Consider the following 18,320-nt stretch of genomic DNA (forward strand, 5'->3'; position numbering starts at 1 on the left):
AAGGGTAGAACATAACAATATGTTTTTACTGCTTATTAATAACCACCACCCTTTACAGATAAGAAATGTAAACAGGTAGGGGAAGAAAGTCTTCTCTCCAATTATTTAGATAGTGCAATTATATGGTTATGTTTTGTTTTGTGGTTTTATGTAGTATAAAAAATTATTGCGCTCACTAAATTTCTCTTTTGATAAATTACATTGTATTATTATTCATATTCTTAATGCCATCTCTTACTGATCACAAGTGTTTTCTGTGTATAGAAAGGAGAAGTGAAAGTCTTGCTGAGCTGTGTTCTGGTCAGACCACATCTTGAGTAATGGGTTCAGTTTGAGGAAGGAAATTTAAGGGAATATATTGACAAGGGTAAAGGATATCATGATGGTGAAAGGCTTCAACATTATGCCATATGGGAATCAGTTGAAAGAACTGATGATGTTTTGCCTGAAGAAAAATAAACAGAATAGATCCAATAACTGTCTTCAGTATTTGAAGAATGGTCATAAGGAAGATAGCTTGTGTTTGTTTTACTTGGTCCCAAAGGACAATACTAGGAACAATGAATGGAAATTAGAAAGAGGCAGATTTCAATTCAAAGGGAGAAAATTTTAAAAATACTTCCTAACAATTAGAACTATCTAAAATAATAAAGGCTGGTCGGTGAAGTAATGAGAGAGTCATTCTTAGAAGTCTTCAAGCAGAGACAAGATAATCATCTATCAAGTGTACTATAAGAAGTGATGTCCACATTAGGTAGAGAATTTAAATAGAAGATCTCTCTAAAATCCCTTCCAAACCTTTCATTCTAGGTTTCTGTGATTGTCGTGGTTAACTTAATGGACAGATTACATTTCTCACATTGCTTTGATATTTCAATAGTTCATAATAATAAATTCAGTGTAAGTTCAATCAAAAAAGATAAGGAGAAGGAAGTTATTGGTCTCTCACTATAAAAAACAGCAACTGAACATGCACACATTATCACCTTGGTTCTTCCCATCATTGTCTTCATCAACAAATTTTTTAAATTCTTTTTTTTTCCCAGTGGTTTGGCCAGATTTATATTACCTTTTACATAATAGCTTCTTCAGTCATGCACTTATGCTCAGTAAAACCTACCTATAATACTATCAGGGTTTTCCAAATGCTATATAAAAATAGAATGAATAGGAAGTGATTTCCTTATCCCTAGAAGTCTTTAGTGGGGGATATAGAACCATTTGTAAGAAATGTTTTCAAGGGATTTCTTGCTCTGGCATGGGTTGGAATAGATGATGTCAAAGGTACCTTCTACTTCTGATATTTTGGGATTCTGCAAATCAGCCTCTACAAAAATAATATATTCTTCTTTCAAATTTAGAATCTACTGATTTGAATGGTATATCCAGATATTTACATTATCTACTCTCTTAATAGCTTTACCTGAAACACTATTAAATGATTATTTTAATTAAATAATAATCTAATAATTATAAAGCAATTTAAGATTTGTAAAAGTGATAAATATATATATATATGTGCATATATATATATATACACACACACATATATATATATACCATTTGATTCCAAATTAAAATGTCAGAAACATTAATGCTATTCCTGATACACCAGTCCAGACAGTGTCTGCCATTAGAAAGAACAATGCTCTATTTTAATCAAGCAGAGTACTTGGGTTTTAATCTTGGCTTGACCCTTAATAAACATGTGACCCAAGTTTACTATTTTATTATTTACTATTCTTCATCTGTGAAATGGGGAACAGGGGTTGAAATCTCCTATAGCATTAAATTTATGTGATTCTGTGATTAGTAAAATAAACAAAAAGAATAGCTCAGTCCTAGGTCAAACAGGCTAGAAATTAGGAGTAAAAGTGATAAAAATATGACCCATGATCTTTGAATTGCTGACATGACCATAAATGTAGAAAACAAAACAAGCAGAAATATTAACCCAGACCATGAACGGAAGATGAAATGTTTGCACAGATATTTATAGCACTTCTTTTATCAGGGAAAAGAATTAGACATTGTGGAGATTTGCATCAATTGGGGAATGAACTGAATAAGTTATAGTATGTAATTATGATGGAATCTTGTTGTTCTATAAGAAATGATGAACAGGAGGCACTCAGAAAAACCTGAAAAGTCCCCCATGAGCTCCTACAAAGTGAAATGTACTGTATACAAAGTAATAGCAATGTTGTAGGATGAAAAACTGTGAATGACTTTGCTATTCTCAGCATTACAATGATCCAAGACTTCTCTGAAGAGCTTATAATTAAAAATGCTATCCATTTCCAAAGAAAGAACTAATTGGGTCTGAATGCAGAGTGAAGCATACTTTTTTTAATTTTATTTTTCTTGAGAGATTTTTTTTGGGGGGGAAGAAACCTATGGTTTCTTTCACAACGTGACTTTTATAAAAATGTTTTGCATAATTTCACATGTTCCTTTTCAATGTGGGTGGGGATGGGGAAGGAGGAAGAGAAAGAATCTGGAACTCCAAGTTTTAAAAACAAATGTAAAAAAGTTTTATGTGTAACTGGGAAAAATAAAGTATTATATAAAGGATAGTTGTTTTTTTTTTTTTTTAAAGAAATCTTTGCACAGGTCAGGTGTATGTTTTAGGACTAAGAGTCAAGATTATGGTAATGGAAGGGGGCAAAAGAGGAATGGATTAAGAAAATGCTTAAATAGAATGGAGTAGAGATCTATAGCTGGAAGGGATCACACAGCTATTAAGCATCTTCAAGGGGACTTCAAACTAAATCATTTGACTCCAAATGCAATGTTCTGGGTATTCAATCTAGGAAGGCTTCATAGAAGAGGCTCATTTTATACATTACTTGAGACTCACCAATTTTTTTGAGATAATGTGTGTTTTGGGGAGTCAGATAGCTAGTGCATAAATCACTGGAGTTGGAGGCAGATTAGATCCTGCCTCCGACACTTATTAGCTATGTAACTCTAGGTAAAACACATAACTGCTCTCAGACTCAGTTTACTCAACTGTAAAATGGGAATAATTGTAGCACCTATTTCAACAAGATTATGGTAAAAGTCAGTATATAAAATGCTTTATGCTACCTATCATTATCTCTCTTTGAAAGATAAACTCAATCATAAAAAGTAAATTAGTTGTTCCTTATCACATAGCTAGTAAGGGTCAGACTTCAGGTTCAGGAGGCCCTTTCTACTACACCATACTTGCTCTCACTAAATTGCTGTATGTTCAATGTTTTTCCCTCAGGAAATTCTTCCTACAGATTTCCTTTCATTTTTCTTCCCTTCTCTCACTGCTTTCCTCCAGTGGTAACAACTACAGAATTACTAAATTTAGAGCTGGAATGAGCCTCAGAAAGCATTTAGTAGAAAACCTCTCCACTTTACAAATGTGGAAACTGAGACCCAAGGACAAGTAACTTGTCCAATGTCACACAGCTTCTAAGAGGCAGAGCAAGGATTCAAGTCCAAGTCATTTAACTCCAAGTCCAGTGATGTTTACCCTGATCATGTTCTCCAAACTAGCATCCTCCTCTTTCCCCATAGGCACCTCTGCTACCAGCTGCAGTTCATGGAGGGTGCATGGAATGGCACAGAGATGTCTCCTGGCTTCTATCTGCAAGGCTTTTCTGAATTTCCTCGCCTACAGCCTTTCCTCTTTGTGCTTCTGTTAATCATACATCTGGCCACCCTGAGTGGAAACCTGATCATCCTTGTGTCTGTGGCCTCAGTGACCACTCGCCCCCCAATGCTGCTCTTCCTGTGCCAGCTGTCAGCTATTGAGCTCTGCTACACACTGGTAGTAGTGCCCCGCTGCCTGGCCGACCTGGCCAGGGCCCAGGAGAGGGGCAGCCCCATCTCCTTTGTGGGCTGTGCAGTGCAAATGCAGATGTTTGTGGCCCTTGGAGGAGCTGAGTGCTTCCTGCTGGCAGCTATGGCCTATGACCGCTATGTGGCCATCTGCCACCCTCTACGTTACCCTGTCTTGATGACTTCAGGGCTCTGTGGGAGGCTGGCTATAAGCTGCTGTCTGGGGGGACTGGTGGTCTCCCTGTTTCTCACAGTGGCTGTCTTCCAACTGCCCTTTTGTGGCTCCCACTTGTTGATTCACTTCTTCTGTGACATTACTGCCCTGCTGCACCTTGCCTGTACCAGGAGCTACATAGAAGAACTGCCCCTCCTTGGGGCCTGCATTATATTATTACTGGTGCCCTCTTTCCTGATTCTGACTTCCTATGGTGCCATCGTGGGTGCCCTGCGACGTCTGCATTCATCTGGGGGCCGCAGGAAGGCTGCATCCACGTGTGTCTCCCACCTGGCAGTTACCCTACTGCACTATGGCTGCGCTTCCTTCATGTACGCACGGCCTAAGACCAGCTATGCCCCAAAGCGGGACCGGACGCTGGCACTCGTCTATACTAATGTGACACCCCTCCTCTACCCACTCATCTACAGTTTCCGCAATCGAGAAGTCACCACAGCCATACACAGGGTACTGAGTTTGAAAGGAGATGGCCACTCCTTGGTGACCGGGTGACCCGTGCCCTCCCAATCTAAGGAGAAGCAATGGATCCTGGAGTGGGGAGATGAAGACATTGTCCCTCTTCCAGTCTTGCTCTCTTAAATAGTCAATAGCACTTAGTGTTCAGGACTGGGAAAGGAATGGGCTCAATTCTCCCTTCCCAGAAAATTTACTGCTGAATGATGGATCCTCTGTCCTTCCCTCTCATGTTAATGTAGAAAACTGACTAAAGATTTCTCCTCACAAGAAATAGGACACAATGTACATATATATAACAAATGTTTACAAAGTCCAAAACATGCAAATGATTTTATTTTAGATCCATGATATTCTGGTTGAAGGAATGTATGTGGGGGCAGGAAAGGAAGGATAGATATGAGAAGGTAAAGGAAGATTAGGGTAGACAATAGAAGGAGGTTAGATGAATGAGCCTAGTTTTCCTGGAGGAGATAAGTTTTCTGAGTTAAATTTTTGATATGTAAGTGACGTATACCAACTGATCTTCAAGTCATTAAAGCCTCACCTTCAAACTGAATGAAAGATTTACTTTTTCGGTATTAAATGTTGAGAGCTGAAGACTATCAAGGTGAGAAGACCTACTTCACAGTCCTATGCATTTTCTCTTCCTTGGATTTCTATCCCCTTAATTCCTGGGGGTGAAAGAGGGACTAAGTCTAATTATGCAGAGATTTTATTCCTTACTGCTTATTCACTAGGTTTGCTATGTATCCCTAGAAGGGAGGGAGGAATAGTTCCTTCCAGATATATGCTAAAATTGTATTCTGGTAGTGACAGACAGAATTGGACCAAGCCCAGAACAGTTCCTTAGCACACTCCTCTATTTCAGTCAGCTGTCTTTTATCACCTATTGAAAATGCCTTCCAACTCCACCTTAACAGGTGATCCTGAGTTGAATTCCACCCTGTGCACACATTTTGCCTGGTTTTTATTACTAGGCTCTGGGACCAAGATGAGGGAAAGTAGCCCAGAGTGGCAGAATAGTTTAAAGAAAAAAAAAGACTGGATGTGAAGGGAGAGAACCTAGGTTCATATCCTGGTACTGCCACACGTTAGTTGTTTGACCTTGGACAAGTCACAGTCTCTCTGTAAAAATGTTTATAAAATGAGGGAGTTGAGCTGAATGATGTCCCAGATCCCTTCCAGCTCCAAATTTGTGATTCCTTGCTCCTTAGGTCACAGCAACAAGAAGCCTTGGAATTAGTCCATGTCTGAGGATCACGAATTTCATAGATATATTGCTAGTATCTCTTTATCTGACAATATCAATTTCAGCTTGCCAGGGAATTGGTCCAATACACAAACTCAAAGCCAGAAGACACAAATACATGGAAATAAAATAAATGGGTTGGAAAGGCTCCTGAGATGTGTACTGAGACTGAGCAATGAAGATAAGAGTCAGGGAACTTTTGAAAAATGTATTTAATATATTTAGTGAAAAGAATTGATTAGAAAATGTTGTATGCTACATTGTTGGTTTAAAAATATTGTTTCTGGCATGCAGCATTCTGATCTTCCCCATTTTGGATCCTGGACTTTATTCCCAATGAGATATTCAAGTTGTATATTTAATGAACATTTCAAGAAATATAAAGGAATAATTCAAAAATTAGCAGAAATGTATATCAAATGTTATCATTCCACAAATCTCCCTCAGGCTCTAAAATGAATTTTCTCCAAAATTTTAAGAATATCTTGATCCTGATCAGTTTTCAATACATATTGGTCCTTTTTGTTGTTCTTTTATTTAGATCCAAAGTTACAATGTTCAAAGTTTAACATGGAGTTGGTTGCCAGTTGTTTGACCCTGGACAAGTCACAGTTTCTCTGAAAAATATCTATAAAATGAGGGAGTTGATATAAGTGATTTCCCAGATCCCTTCCAGCTTCAAATTTGTGATTCCTTCCTTGCTCCTTAGGTCACAGCAACAAGAGGCTCTGGAACTATTCCTTCCCTGTGGACAATAAATTTTATAGATATATTACTAGTATCTCTTTTATCTGACAATATTAACAGATCTAATTTCACTTGCCAAGGAATTGGTCCAATGCACAAACGTGAAGCCAGAAATTCAGTGGAAAGGCTCCAGAGATATATACTGAGATTGAACAATGAGGATAAGAGTCACAGAACTTTTCAAAAAATGTATTTATTTTATTTAGTCAAAATAATGAATCAGAAAATGTCATTTGCTACATCATTGATTTAAGAATATTGTTTCATACATACAGCACTCTAGCCTTAAGTTATCCATCCTACTGCTGAATTATACTCCTAATGAGATATCCAAGTTGCATAGTTAACATTTCAAAAAGTGTAAAAAAAAATTCAAAAATTAGCAGAAAAGTACACCAAATGTTGCCATTAGGTTCTAAAATGAATTTTCTTCAAAATCTTAGGAATTTCTTGGCCCAGATCAGTTATCAACACATGGTGGTCCCTTTTGTTTTTGTTGTTGTTGTATTTAGATCTAAAGTTACAAAGTTCAAGAGTTAACATAAACTTGTAATAAATATCAAAAGGAAATCAATTATCGATGGAGTTGAGCCTAGTGTTACCATCAGATCTGTAAAGATTAATTTAGATTTCTGGGAAAATAAAGGGCATATTGAAATAAAGTATTTCATTAGTAAGATAGAATCTTAAATTTTTCTGCTAGTCAAATATTTCAAAGTAAAATCTCATTGTGATGTATAAGGTCATTTTGATAAGGAACATTAAGCATAACAGAACTCTAATATAACCACTGTTACAAATACAGATAGCATTTACTCTCATTACTTGCCAGTATGGTAACAAAAAAATCTAATCTAATCTAATATAAATAAGCTTCTACCTACCTATAACTTTTACTACCCAAAACTTTTTATCTCTTTATTATCGCTGTTCTTCTGTTAGCTTGTGATGGTTTGCAAGAGTAATACAGAAACTAGATTCGACTACAGACTCAGCAAAAGAGGAACAGTTCTTACATAAGTTCAAAAATCCTTATGGAAAAATGCAGAAAAGGTGAAGATTCAAAAACTGTCCCATAGATTAAAACTAAATCAATTGGGGGTTAAGGAAAAAGAACAGAAAAGAAGCTAAGATGTGGCTTTGCTGTGCGCTAGTGAAGGAAATACATATATTTAGAAATGCAATGCAAAGGTTAAAAGTTATTTTAAAGTATCCCTTTCTAACACAAGGTACCTTAAAAAAAATCTAAGGTCACTGAGGGAAGGAGGTTCAGAAAAAAATCAGATTATAACTTCATATATTTAGACAAGAGATGAATATAGGCCAAAATAATTAAGTTTTTGGAACAAATGAAACTCAAGATATACCTTGAATGAAGGAATTAGAATAGAATCCAAAGTTTTATAAAATAAATATAAACATTTCCAATTGGAATTCAGGTTTGTAATAGTTCCCATTAAAGGTCAGGTATTTTGGTTTAGTAGAGTTTTTTGAAAGGAATGTTGGAGATGGTAAAGTAAGGGGGAAGAGAAAGGGGGAAAAAAGAGAAAACAAGAAAACATACTGGGTAAAATATGCTAACAAGAAAAGGAAAAGCATAAAAGAATGATTTAGACATAGATGGAGCAAGAAAACAAAGGTAAAAGAGATTTTATATATATAAGTATGTATAATAGAGGGCAGCTAGTTGGTACAGTAGATAGAGCACCAGCCCTGAAGTCAGGAGCACCTAGCCTCAGTCACTTAGCATGTCCTGGCTGTGTGACATTGGGCAAGTCATTTAATCCCAACTGCCTTGGGGGGAAAAGTATATATAATACATGTATTTTATATGCACATATAGAGGGAGATATATGTTTAATAATAATATTATAGAATAATAGGGATGAGAACTCTGGACCATATAGACTAGACCAACATTCTCAGGAATTGCTAAAACGAGCCCATCTTCTTCCTGTTGTCAACCATGATGAGAACTCAAATTTTCCCAGACTGTCTGGATTAGCATATTTGATACAGACTTGACAAGAACTCACCTTTCCCAGAGCGTCTTTAAGACAATCTCACCATCTCAGCACATCTCTTTGATACTCCCTAGATAGTGCTTTACCTCTCCTAAGACCTTGAAAGACATGCCCCCACAAAGACTAAGTTACTCAATAAATTATGACTCTGCCTTGCCTAATCATATTGGTTTGAGCATGTGAAGCTGTTTCAGGTAAATAAATGGTAAACTTCTGTTATCTGTGGTTGATGTCTTGTCATAGTTGTTCCATGATATTTACTACTACACTTTCCAAAATTTATTTCATATTTCTATTTTCTGGTTCATTTATTGCCACTTCATATGGTGCCAAAACCCATATGTCACCTATCACGAGAACAAAGAAAATGTAAAGTCACCCCAATATTTTGGGGGTTCTATTTTCTACTGTGGTAGGGTATCCCCTAAAACCCCAACATTTGGGAGGACTTGTGGATCTTTCAAATGCACTGGGTAGCTTTTTGTTTGGATCTAAGCTAGGGGACTTCCTCACAAAGGCAATGTCCTTCTCTGGAGATGCTGCTTTTACCCCACTTTTCTCTGGGATGCTGGGGTTAGTGGACATAGGTTGAGAGTAAGGGACCCCAAAATTACAACAGGGAATTGACTTCAAACTTTGTAAGATCACAATGGGGTCATCCTTATGTCTCTTAAGGTAGGATTTAAAATGTGTTTTTTCTCCTCTTTTTTTTTTGTCTTGTATATTTCTGTCTCTGCATATGTTTTGTTTGTAGTCTTCATTCTCTAGGAAACAGCAATTTTAGAGATTTTTGAGGTTTTTTTAATAAATAATTTTAGTAAAAACACCCTTGGCTTGATACTTTCAAGCCTTGATTCTTCTGGTTTGCTTCACTCACACTCCAGTACCCCATCATCTTTCTTGGAACTCCCTGACATTAATGGCATCTCTAAAATCTAAGTTAGGCTTCTATCCTGCTGCCCACTCCCTAGATTGCTGTCCAGAATCAGGGCAGGGATTGGAGCTATGTCCAAAATCCCTATTTTGTATACCAAGCCTCTTAATAAGAGCCCCACATACCTACAGCTAGCTCTCTGTAAATGAGAGACTACCCTCCATGTGGCTTGGGATATCAGAGATGCTACTATTTTGTCTTGGAAAATCAGTCAGTGTCTCCCATGCTTCCTACAAGAATGATAAAGTCTTTTAAATTTTCCCATCTTAAAAAAAACCTTTGGGATCCAGGAACAGATTGAAAAAAGAAATGTCAAAAAGTTTCAAAGTGAAGAACTGCACTTTTTGAACCAAAAACTGGCTCACAACATTTTTTTTTCCTGGTTCACAAAAGGAGAACTTTTAATTGGTGTTGCTAAAATTGTGAACTGGACTTTTTTTTTTAATCTGGGAATAAGACTTTAGAAATATGTATACATTCATTTATGGATAATTTTTAATATTGAAGCATTACTACTAGAAATTATAAATCTGTATTGGATTTAATTTTAGGCCAAAATCTGTCTTTAAACAAAGTTCTCTATGGTAAATTATACAATCTAACAGGAAGAGATCATTTGTTATTTGGTATTAAGATAAGAAATTTATTGGCCACAAGAAAGTTCTATTTACTTCAGTTTAACTGTTCTGTAACAAGATAAATATCAAGATCACATGTTTGTATTCTTCAATTAGATATAATTTATTTAAGGTATTACATTGCTTTCTAAGTTATATATTGAGCAATTTGTAAAATTTTATGAACTATGTTTTAAAATTCTGTCAGTCCGGCTACACATATACTATGAGTTTTACAAAGTTTTGCCCAAAATTATTTACGTATCATCTATGAAAATAATGAGATTAACTATTTTTGAGATGTGTCTTGTTTGCTTCCTAAAATAGCAACAAAAACAAAATTTTGTTGGTCAGTAACCTGTAGAACTCAATGCTGGGAACTACCCCATCCCTACCATTCCTCAATTGTACCTCTAAACCATAATGTTAGCATATCAACATAATCCTTATTTCTCTTTCCTACAAAAATTATCTCCTTGATTCTGGCTCTTTTCTAGATTCCCCTGGAATTAGCCCGCTGTTAAACAGCATACTTTCTTCTTGCTTCTGCCTCTTTGCTAAACTCCTTTGAAAAGTAACAGCATGATAAATCTTTGCCCCTTAACTTGGAGACTGACCAAGTATACAAATTCTTTCACTAATTCCATAACACTGACTAGGAGGGCCTTAATCTTTTGGGGATGTCTTCCACCTCAACAATAACACCCAATAATGTGTGTGTGTGTGTGTGTGTGTGTGTGTGTGTGTGTGTGTGTGTGTGCGCACGCGCGCGTGTGTGTTGGGAACTCCCAACTAGCCATGGATCCTTCTTATAGATGGATGTTTTTGACTTTTTTATAACAGCTCCAATGAGGCAGTGCAAGAAAAATCTACAATGCTGGTACACAGAGACCTGAAGAAGGGGGTTTTGAAAGATGCTTTAACTAGATTTAACTGGTAAGTGGGTTAGCTGGATTAGAGAGTTCATGTACAGGAACAGTAGGAGTAAAACTGGAGTGATAAGAACAGACAAGATTGTAGAAGGTCTTTAAAGGCAGAAGGAAAAGATTAGGCTTTATTTTATAGGCATCTGACACAGTATTTAGGAGGTAATGGAAAGTAAAGAAAGTGGAAGGAGGAAAACAAGTTAGGAAAGTACTAAATAGCAACAATCCAGCTATTCTACTTACCAGTTAAATTATATCAGATAAATCATGTAATCTTTCCAGGTTCCAGTTTACCTTTCCTTCAATTGCAAGACATAACATTTTTCTTGCCTACCCCACAGAAAATCAAATAGTCATTGTAAACACATATATGTGTATTTATGTATGTACATATGGTATATATACATATTTACATTTGTGTGTACGCATGTAGAAAATTAAAAGGCTATATAAATGTAATATGTTAATATGAACATCTGAATATTCTAATCACAATTCAAGTACAGGATCTGTACTGGCCAGCATTAAGAATCCTCCTCTTGATGTTTCCTTCTGTGTCCAAATAGCTCATCTAATTGAATTCTCAAGCTCTCAAATGGTTATTTGTAATTCTGTGGGATCTAATCTATTAGTCAAGTAGTCTTTCTGTTGTCATCACTCTGGCTGAATTCTTCCCCCAATTTTTTTCACATGATAATTGGCCTCCAATAGATCTATAAATCCAACTTTTCCCAAGAGTTCCTCATATATATTAGGTGTTCCCTGGAGATTTTTAACATTGCTCTTCCCTTTACATGCTAGAAATGTAGCATGTAATCTTTTATTTTTGTATGTTTTAAACTAGCATTATTATCATTACTTTTATTATTATTCCTCATCCTCTTGTCTTCCTCCTCTTCTCCTCATTTTTCTCCCTCATATAACATATAAGGGATTTTAACAACTTTCTGATGTTAGTGTTTCAGATCCAGAACTTAGAAGAAAGCTATCAACCTTTTTATTTTTTATGGATTTTTATTTATATGGTTACATAGCCCAGGTTACAAGGGGAACGGGAAATTAAACCCAAGTATTAGTGACTCCAGAACCAACACTTTTCCCAGTGATTATTCAATCACATAGCAATTATTTTTACCAAATATGTTTTCATTTCAATTTGACAATTTATAGAGTTCCTTTAAAGCTAAAATGAAAAAGTGGACTTTATTCTGTAAGTACCAAATGGTTATTGAAAGCTTTTAGGTATCCTCCTATTGTGTGCAAAAAAAAGTGTTGTTTTAAAAATATTAATCTGACAACAATATTTAAAATTAAATAGAATGGAGAGAAAATAGAAGCAAAAAAATAGACCAATTCAACCAGCTCCTACTACATCTACAGCATAGTACTGAGTGCTAATCATCCAAAAATAAAAATTAAATAATTCCAACATTTACTCAGACTTATTGAAAAAAAAAGTTAGGATATGAAGTGAAATGTTTCCATTTGATGAAAACTATGATAAACAATATTTACCAAGACAAATTTTTATGAACCTTTGCCCTGCAATGGTATGCTAGTGTAGTGATACAAGTAAAGGATAAAGAAATTAATACATACATCCATTCAGGTATTGTCACTTTCACATCCTATGTTTCAGAGCAGGGGTATATTTGTTCAAGAAGGTATAATAATAATGAAATGCTAGATATGTTCAAACTTTGGTGAGACAATAAAAAGATCTTTTAAGAATATATGTTTCACTGGAACCTGAGTAGGTGCCCATCAATTGGAGAATGGCTGAATAAACTGGGTATATGAATATTATGGAATATTATTGTTCTGTAAGAAATGATCAATAGGATGATTTCAGAAAGGCCTGGAGAGACTTACATGAACTGATGCTGAGTGAAATGAGCAGGACCAGGAAATCATTATACACTTCAACAACGATATTATATGATAATCAATTCTGATGGATGTGGCCCTTTTCAACAATGAGATGAACCAAATCAGCTCCAATAGAGCAGTAATGAACTGAACCAGCTACACCCAGCAAAAAACTCAGGGAAATGACTATGAACTGCTACATAGAATTCCCAATCCCTCTAATTTTGTCTGCCTGCAGTTTTTATTTCTTTCACAGGCAAATTGTATACTATTTCAAAGTCCAATTCTTTTTGTACAGCAAAACAACTGTTTGGACATGTATACATGTAACTTATACTTTAACATATTTAACATGTATTGGTCAACCTGCCATCTGGGGGAAGGGGTGGGGGGAAGGAGGGGAAAAATTAGAACAAAAGGTTTTGCAATTGTCAATGCTGAAAAATTACCCATGCATATATCTTGTAAATTAAAAGCCTATAATTTAAAAAAAGAATATATGTTTCAGAGTGATTTCTATGCTTTCTTAAGAAATTGGCAGGTTATTGTAGTTTTGTAAGCCCTACTTATGAGGAGACTGGAGCTGGGCTTGAGTTTGGGAGCTCGAAGCTATTGCCAAAATAATGCTCATTCCAAAGCCATCATCAGTGTGGTGAAACTCCTAGAAAGGAGAAAACTGGCTCAGATAAGAAACAGAGCAAGTCAAAGCTTTTCTGCTGTTCTTAAGTAGACTTGGGTCTTTAAAAGGCTTCTTCATTTCCAGTCTGAATAAAATAAGAAAACCAGTCCCCCTCCTCCAAAAAAATATTACCTTTAATAATTTTGAGTTATGATCAGATGGATGTACTTAAGTGAGTGTTGCAGAGGGTGATGAGGTACATTTGGATTACTCCCTTTAGTGGAAGGAATATATGGAGTGGACTAAATGTTTTAGATTCCTTTTTAGTTGGGAGATTCTATGAATCAAGTTCAGCTGATATCTGAGGTATCTGGGAGGTATCAGCTCTGCTGTAGCCTTCTTCTTTTGAACATTCCTCCACTCCCTTCTAGAAGCAACTCACCTGGTTTGTCAGGTCACCCTGGAGCAGGAATTCTAATTTTCTCATGGTTAGATCCCAGTGTCTCACACAATACCCCAGAGAGGCAAAAACCTCTGCCCAAGTATCATTCATTATGCTCACAACCCAACCATTGGGATAACCAAATAGCTGGAAAGGGAAAAGGGACTATTCAGTCATTGACAGTAGAAGGATGTTTCTGGGATCAGAAGAAAATCAATCACATTGCCTGAAATTCCACCAATTAAAGATTTGTGAATAATAAAAATTAATTAATCCAAATGCAAATCCCCCTTGGGAGGATTTGGGGCTCTTGGTTATTCCTTATTATGAATTAACTTAATCTACTTTATTTTCTCAAAACAGTAGAATTTTGGAAGAGTTAGGAGCTTTTCTGAGGTCCCCTCTAAAGATTTTCAATCTTCCCAAACAGGGTTGATGTAATATCACAATAATTTTTGTGGTCCCCTGATTTCATGGGGGTTTCTATTCTAATAATAAGTCAGTGGTCCTAAATTTTCTGGCTTTGGAGTCTGCCTCATTAAACTCCAATCTGTTTGATTCTGGTTAGATCACTCTTCAGTCAGATGGCTTCTGGCCTCAAGCCAGTCCCATAGATCAAACTCCTAAGACAATAGTGAATAAACTACTTCTCACTTCATTGCTAACAATCAGATAATCTGTTGGTCAGTGATAACCAAATTCTGAGACCACTCCTCTGGGCCATAACTAGCATGTCAATGATAGAAAGCTGCATAAAGGGGTCTCCTCTCTCTTAGGACTTTGCTAATTTCTTTTGGAATTCAGCCCACTTGTAATGGTATTATAGTTACAATAAATTTTGTCCCTTGATTAGGAAATGGATTCAAGCCTGCAAATTCTTTTGTGACACTTATCTATGATCCCAAACCTTCCCAACCTCAATAGGATGATTGTTATCCAGGCCTGTCTGGTTCAGTAGTAGAACACCAGAAAGTTTTCATTGCCCAGAAATATTCCCTCCATGCTGCTCCTTAATCACACTGTCTCAAATCCCAACAATTTAAGATTCATTTATAATAAAATTTTGTCAGTATAAATGCAAATGCCCTTAGGAGGATTTGATGTTCTGTGTTATTAATTTTTATATTATAAATTAATCTACTTAATTTTTCCAAATACCTGAGATCAACTATGCCACAGAAATAGGAATTTTCTTAAAGAGTTGGTATGTACTCTTAATATGTTTTGATTCATGGATCAGTTTTGCAATTTGGTCAAGCCTATGGTCCCCTTGCCCCCCCAAAAAATGTTGTAATGCATGAAATAAAATATGCAAGATTACAAAGGAAGTCAAAGGTTAGTGAAAATAAAGATATAATTTTCCCTTATCCAAATTCATGGACCAAATTCATTGTCATTTGTGGACCCATCCATAACTTGGGAAACTATTAGAGGTTTCTATCATCCTTTCCACCTTGAACCCATATTTGATTCCTTCTACCCTGAAATGCCACAAGGGATAAAGGCTTTGTCCAACTGTTTTATAAACCTTGGCTCTCTCTGGCTTCCTGTCTTTCTGGACCTGGATATTGTTATTTGCTCACTGTGACTTGAAATCAAGGCATAGTCTATGCACTACCCTATATTAGAAAAAGAATAAATTTAGTGGGAGACTTTGGGAATTTATAAAGCAAATTGAAGGCCCAAAACTCCTGATAGGTATATAATTAAAGGAATTCAGGAGTTGTATGAAGAAGTGAGCAAGAAAATAACAAATATGAAGAGATAATAAATAACTCCTTTCAAATATTGGCACCCCCTATGGAGCATGTGAGAAACTCTCTACCCTTTTCCCCTCCACATCATGTCCAACACCCAGGTGAAGCATTCCTTTTCCCTGTCCCTCACTATAGAAACAAATTGACTCCAAGTGAAGCATACAGGAACCTGGAAGAAGCTACCTCACTCCAACGCTTAGCATTAAATACAAAAAATTCAACAAAGGAGTTTTGTTTAAGATTGACCACAAGGTTAAAAAAGGAGAATGATATAATATCATGGAGAAATACTGAGAGAAAATGAATTCTAGAGTAAGGGCTATGACTATGCTTAAACAAGATTATCATGTGTGACCTATTAAGCTCAAAGACATGAAAGAAAAAAATCCAAAATAATTGCCAGCATTTCCCAGGCATTGAGACCTCAATGTCCAAATGTCCTGCTTAAAGTACAATTGAAATCATACCACAAAGATAGAGGTGACATTCATATAATGCTTTAAGGTTGGCCAAGTACTTTCTAAACATTGTCTCATTTGAGCTTTGCAAGAGCTATATGAGATAGGAACTTCAGTACTATTTCCTCCATTTTATAGATGAGAAATTGAGGCTCAGGAAATATGCCTATGGTCTCAGGATTAGCAAGCATCAAAGAGTATGAATTTGTATTTTCTTGGCTCCAAATCCAACCTTCTATTTAACATTCCATAAGTTGAAAGGAATTCAAATTCAAATTCACAAGGCCTAATGTAGAGGGATGGAACTCTGAAAAGGTGTGTTTGAATCTAAGACAGTAGAGCACTTAAAGGAAATTACCTACTCAAGGTGTGATAATGGTCCTATAAACATATGGTGATGTGATGGCTCTCCTCTCGATAGACTCTTGCTGAATGTGCTGTGATGAGATAATCAGAGGCAAGGATTGGAGGATTGAGGGAGAGGGTCAAAGCCTTTCTGCTGCAGTATGCTGAGGAGAGAAGACTTCAGACTTCAGAGTCAAGGATTCATCATTTTTTCTAAAGACCAAGGACTTTGACTGATCCTGACTCTAAATGATCCTGAGGCTCTCCAGAGACCTAGCCTGGACATTTTAGCCCAAGATTAATGAAATACCAACACCTTGAAAATTGATTCCAAGGCACAGTGACCAAAAGGCAGGTAATAAGAAAGCAAAGGTTTGTAAAGCAGTAGGACAAAGTCTTTTCCTCTTGTGGCACACATTGCAGAGTAGAAGGAAACACAGGGTTGAAGTGTAATAGAAGATGTAGTTCTCCAATTTACAAAACCTTCCTTTATTTAACATTATTCTATAAGTTCCTTAAATTGCTCCCAGTGTCTCCTAATACTTTAAGGTCTCTATACTCTCTTTTCAAAGCCCCCGGATACTACCACCTCAAATAAATTCTCATGACCAGATTTTCATTTGCTCTTTATATGGCACTAGTTGGTCATCTCCACTAACAACTGCCAGTGTCCTAAAACTACTGACAACTCTGAATGGTTCATTTTTTTTAACTTCCTGAAAGTCTCTTATGTAACTATAGAATTGTATGATCCTAGAGAATAGGGATTGTTTTATTCTTTGTCTTTGTATCTCTAGCTCCTAATAGGAATTGGCACATAGTAGGAATTTAAGAGATGTTTAGTGAAAATTGTTGAGTTAAGATAGCTTCCAATGTCCCTAATCTATCACATTTAGACATCTCAGGGACTGATACTCTCTCAGAACCAATAGAGTAGTTTGAAGCAATGTTTGTAGTGACTTGTGGGGGATACCTATGGAATTATACAAGTCTAACTCATTGCCCTCTAAAGTTTTAGTTGAGAGCAGGCCTATATGATGATGTTCCCAACTATCCTTGAGCTTTATTTTCTTATATACCAAAGTTCAGTATATGTCCCTTCAGCTTAGATTGACAGCAATGGGCTATTCTAAGATGGGGCACTAGAAAATCCATCATTCCTTCTTGGCAGAGTCTAATAAGAACTAAATGTCTCTTTATATTGTCTCCACGAGGCACAAGAGTATCATGCAAATAAAGTCCAAGTAATAATCCTGGGTATCATATAATTCCCCAAAGATTTTTAGAAATCATATCTAATAATTAGCCTGAGTTATACTTTTTTCCACATTATATCAAACTATTTCAGTCAATGTTAGATAATGAGTTATAGAAATAAATTTCCAAAAAACATTGGAAAAATCTCTAATCTCCAGGTTACCCTTGACCCTTTTGTCTTCAAATTGTGAACCAGACAGAGCTCCATTATCTTTAGAACTTTATGAGAGCCAGACAGCAGGTTACTTATGAAGACACCTACAGAGATTGAGGCTCTCAGAGAGAAATTTCACAGCTGTTTTGGGCAAAAGTTATCCAATAACCATGGAAACAAGCAGAAAGAAATAAAGTTCCTTTACTTCTCAGGGCCTCATTCCTTCTTTTATAAAACGAACAGCTGGACTAGGTTGATCTCAAAGGTCTTTTCTGGCTTTAAACCTGTCCTCCTATGAATCTGTTCATTAGAAAAGTTAAATTAAATAAAACAAAAACTTGTGCATGCTCATAGTAAAAGAAAATCTTGCTAGTTGAAGTGGATTTAACCATATAAAATTTAAAAATAATAAAAA

The 18,320-nt window shown here is 36.1% G+C and overlaps 1 protein-coding gene across 1 annotated transcript; it reads left to right on the top strand.

Annotated features, from left to right (window-relative positions):
• Nucleotides 1–3,577: 3,577 nt before the first annotated feature.
• On the top strand, nt 3,578–4,543 carry LOC141542418 (olfactory receptor 10AC1-like). Its single transcript, XM_074266802.1, has one exon. It carries the CDS (start codon nt 3,578–3,580, stop codon nt 4,541–4,543), a length of 966 nt encoding a protein of 321 aa, XP_074122903.1.
• The last annotated feature ends 13,777 nt before the right edge of the window (nt 4,544–18,320 follow it).

The sequence above is a fragment of the Sminthopsis crassicaudata genome, chromosome 5 (assembly GCF_048593235.1).
Source record: "Sminthopsis crassicaudata isolate SCR6 chromosome 5, ASM4859323v1, whole genome shotgun sequence".
Taxonomy (NCBI): domain Eukaryota; kingdom Metazoa; phylum Chordata; class Mammalia; order Dasyuromorphia; family Dasyuridae; genus Sminthopsis; species Sminthopsis crassicaudata.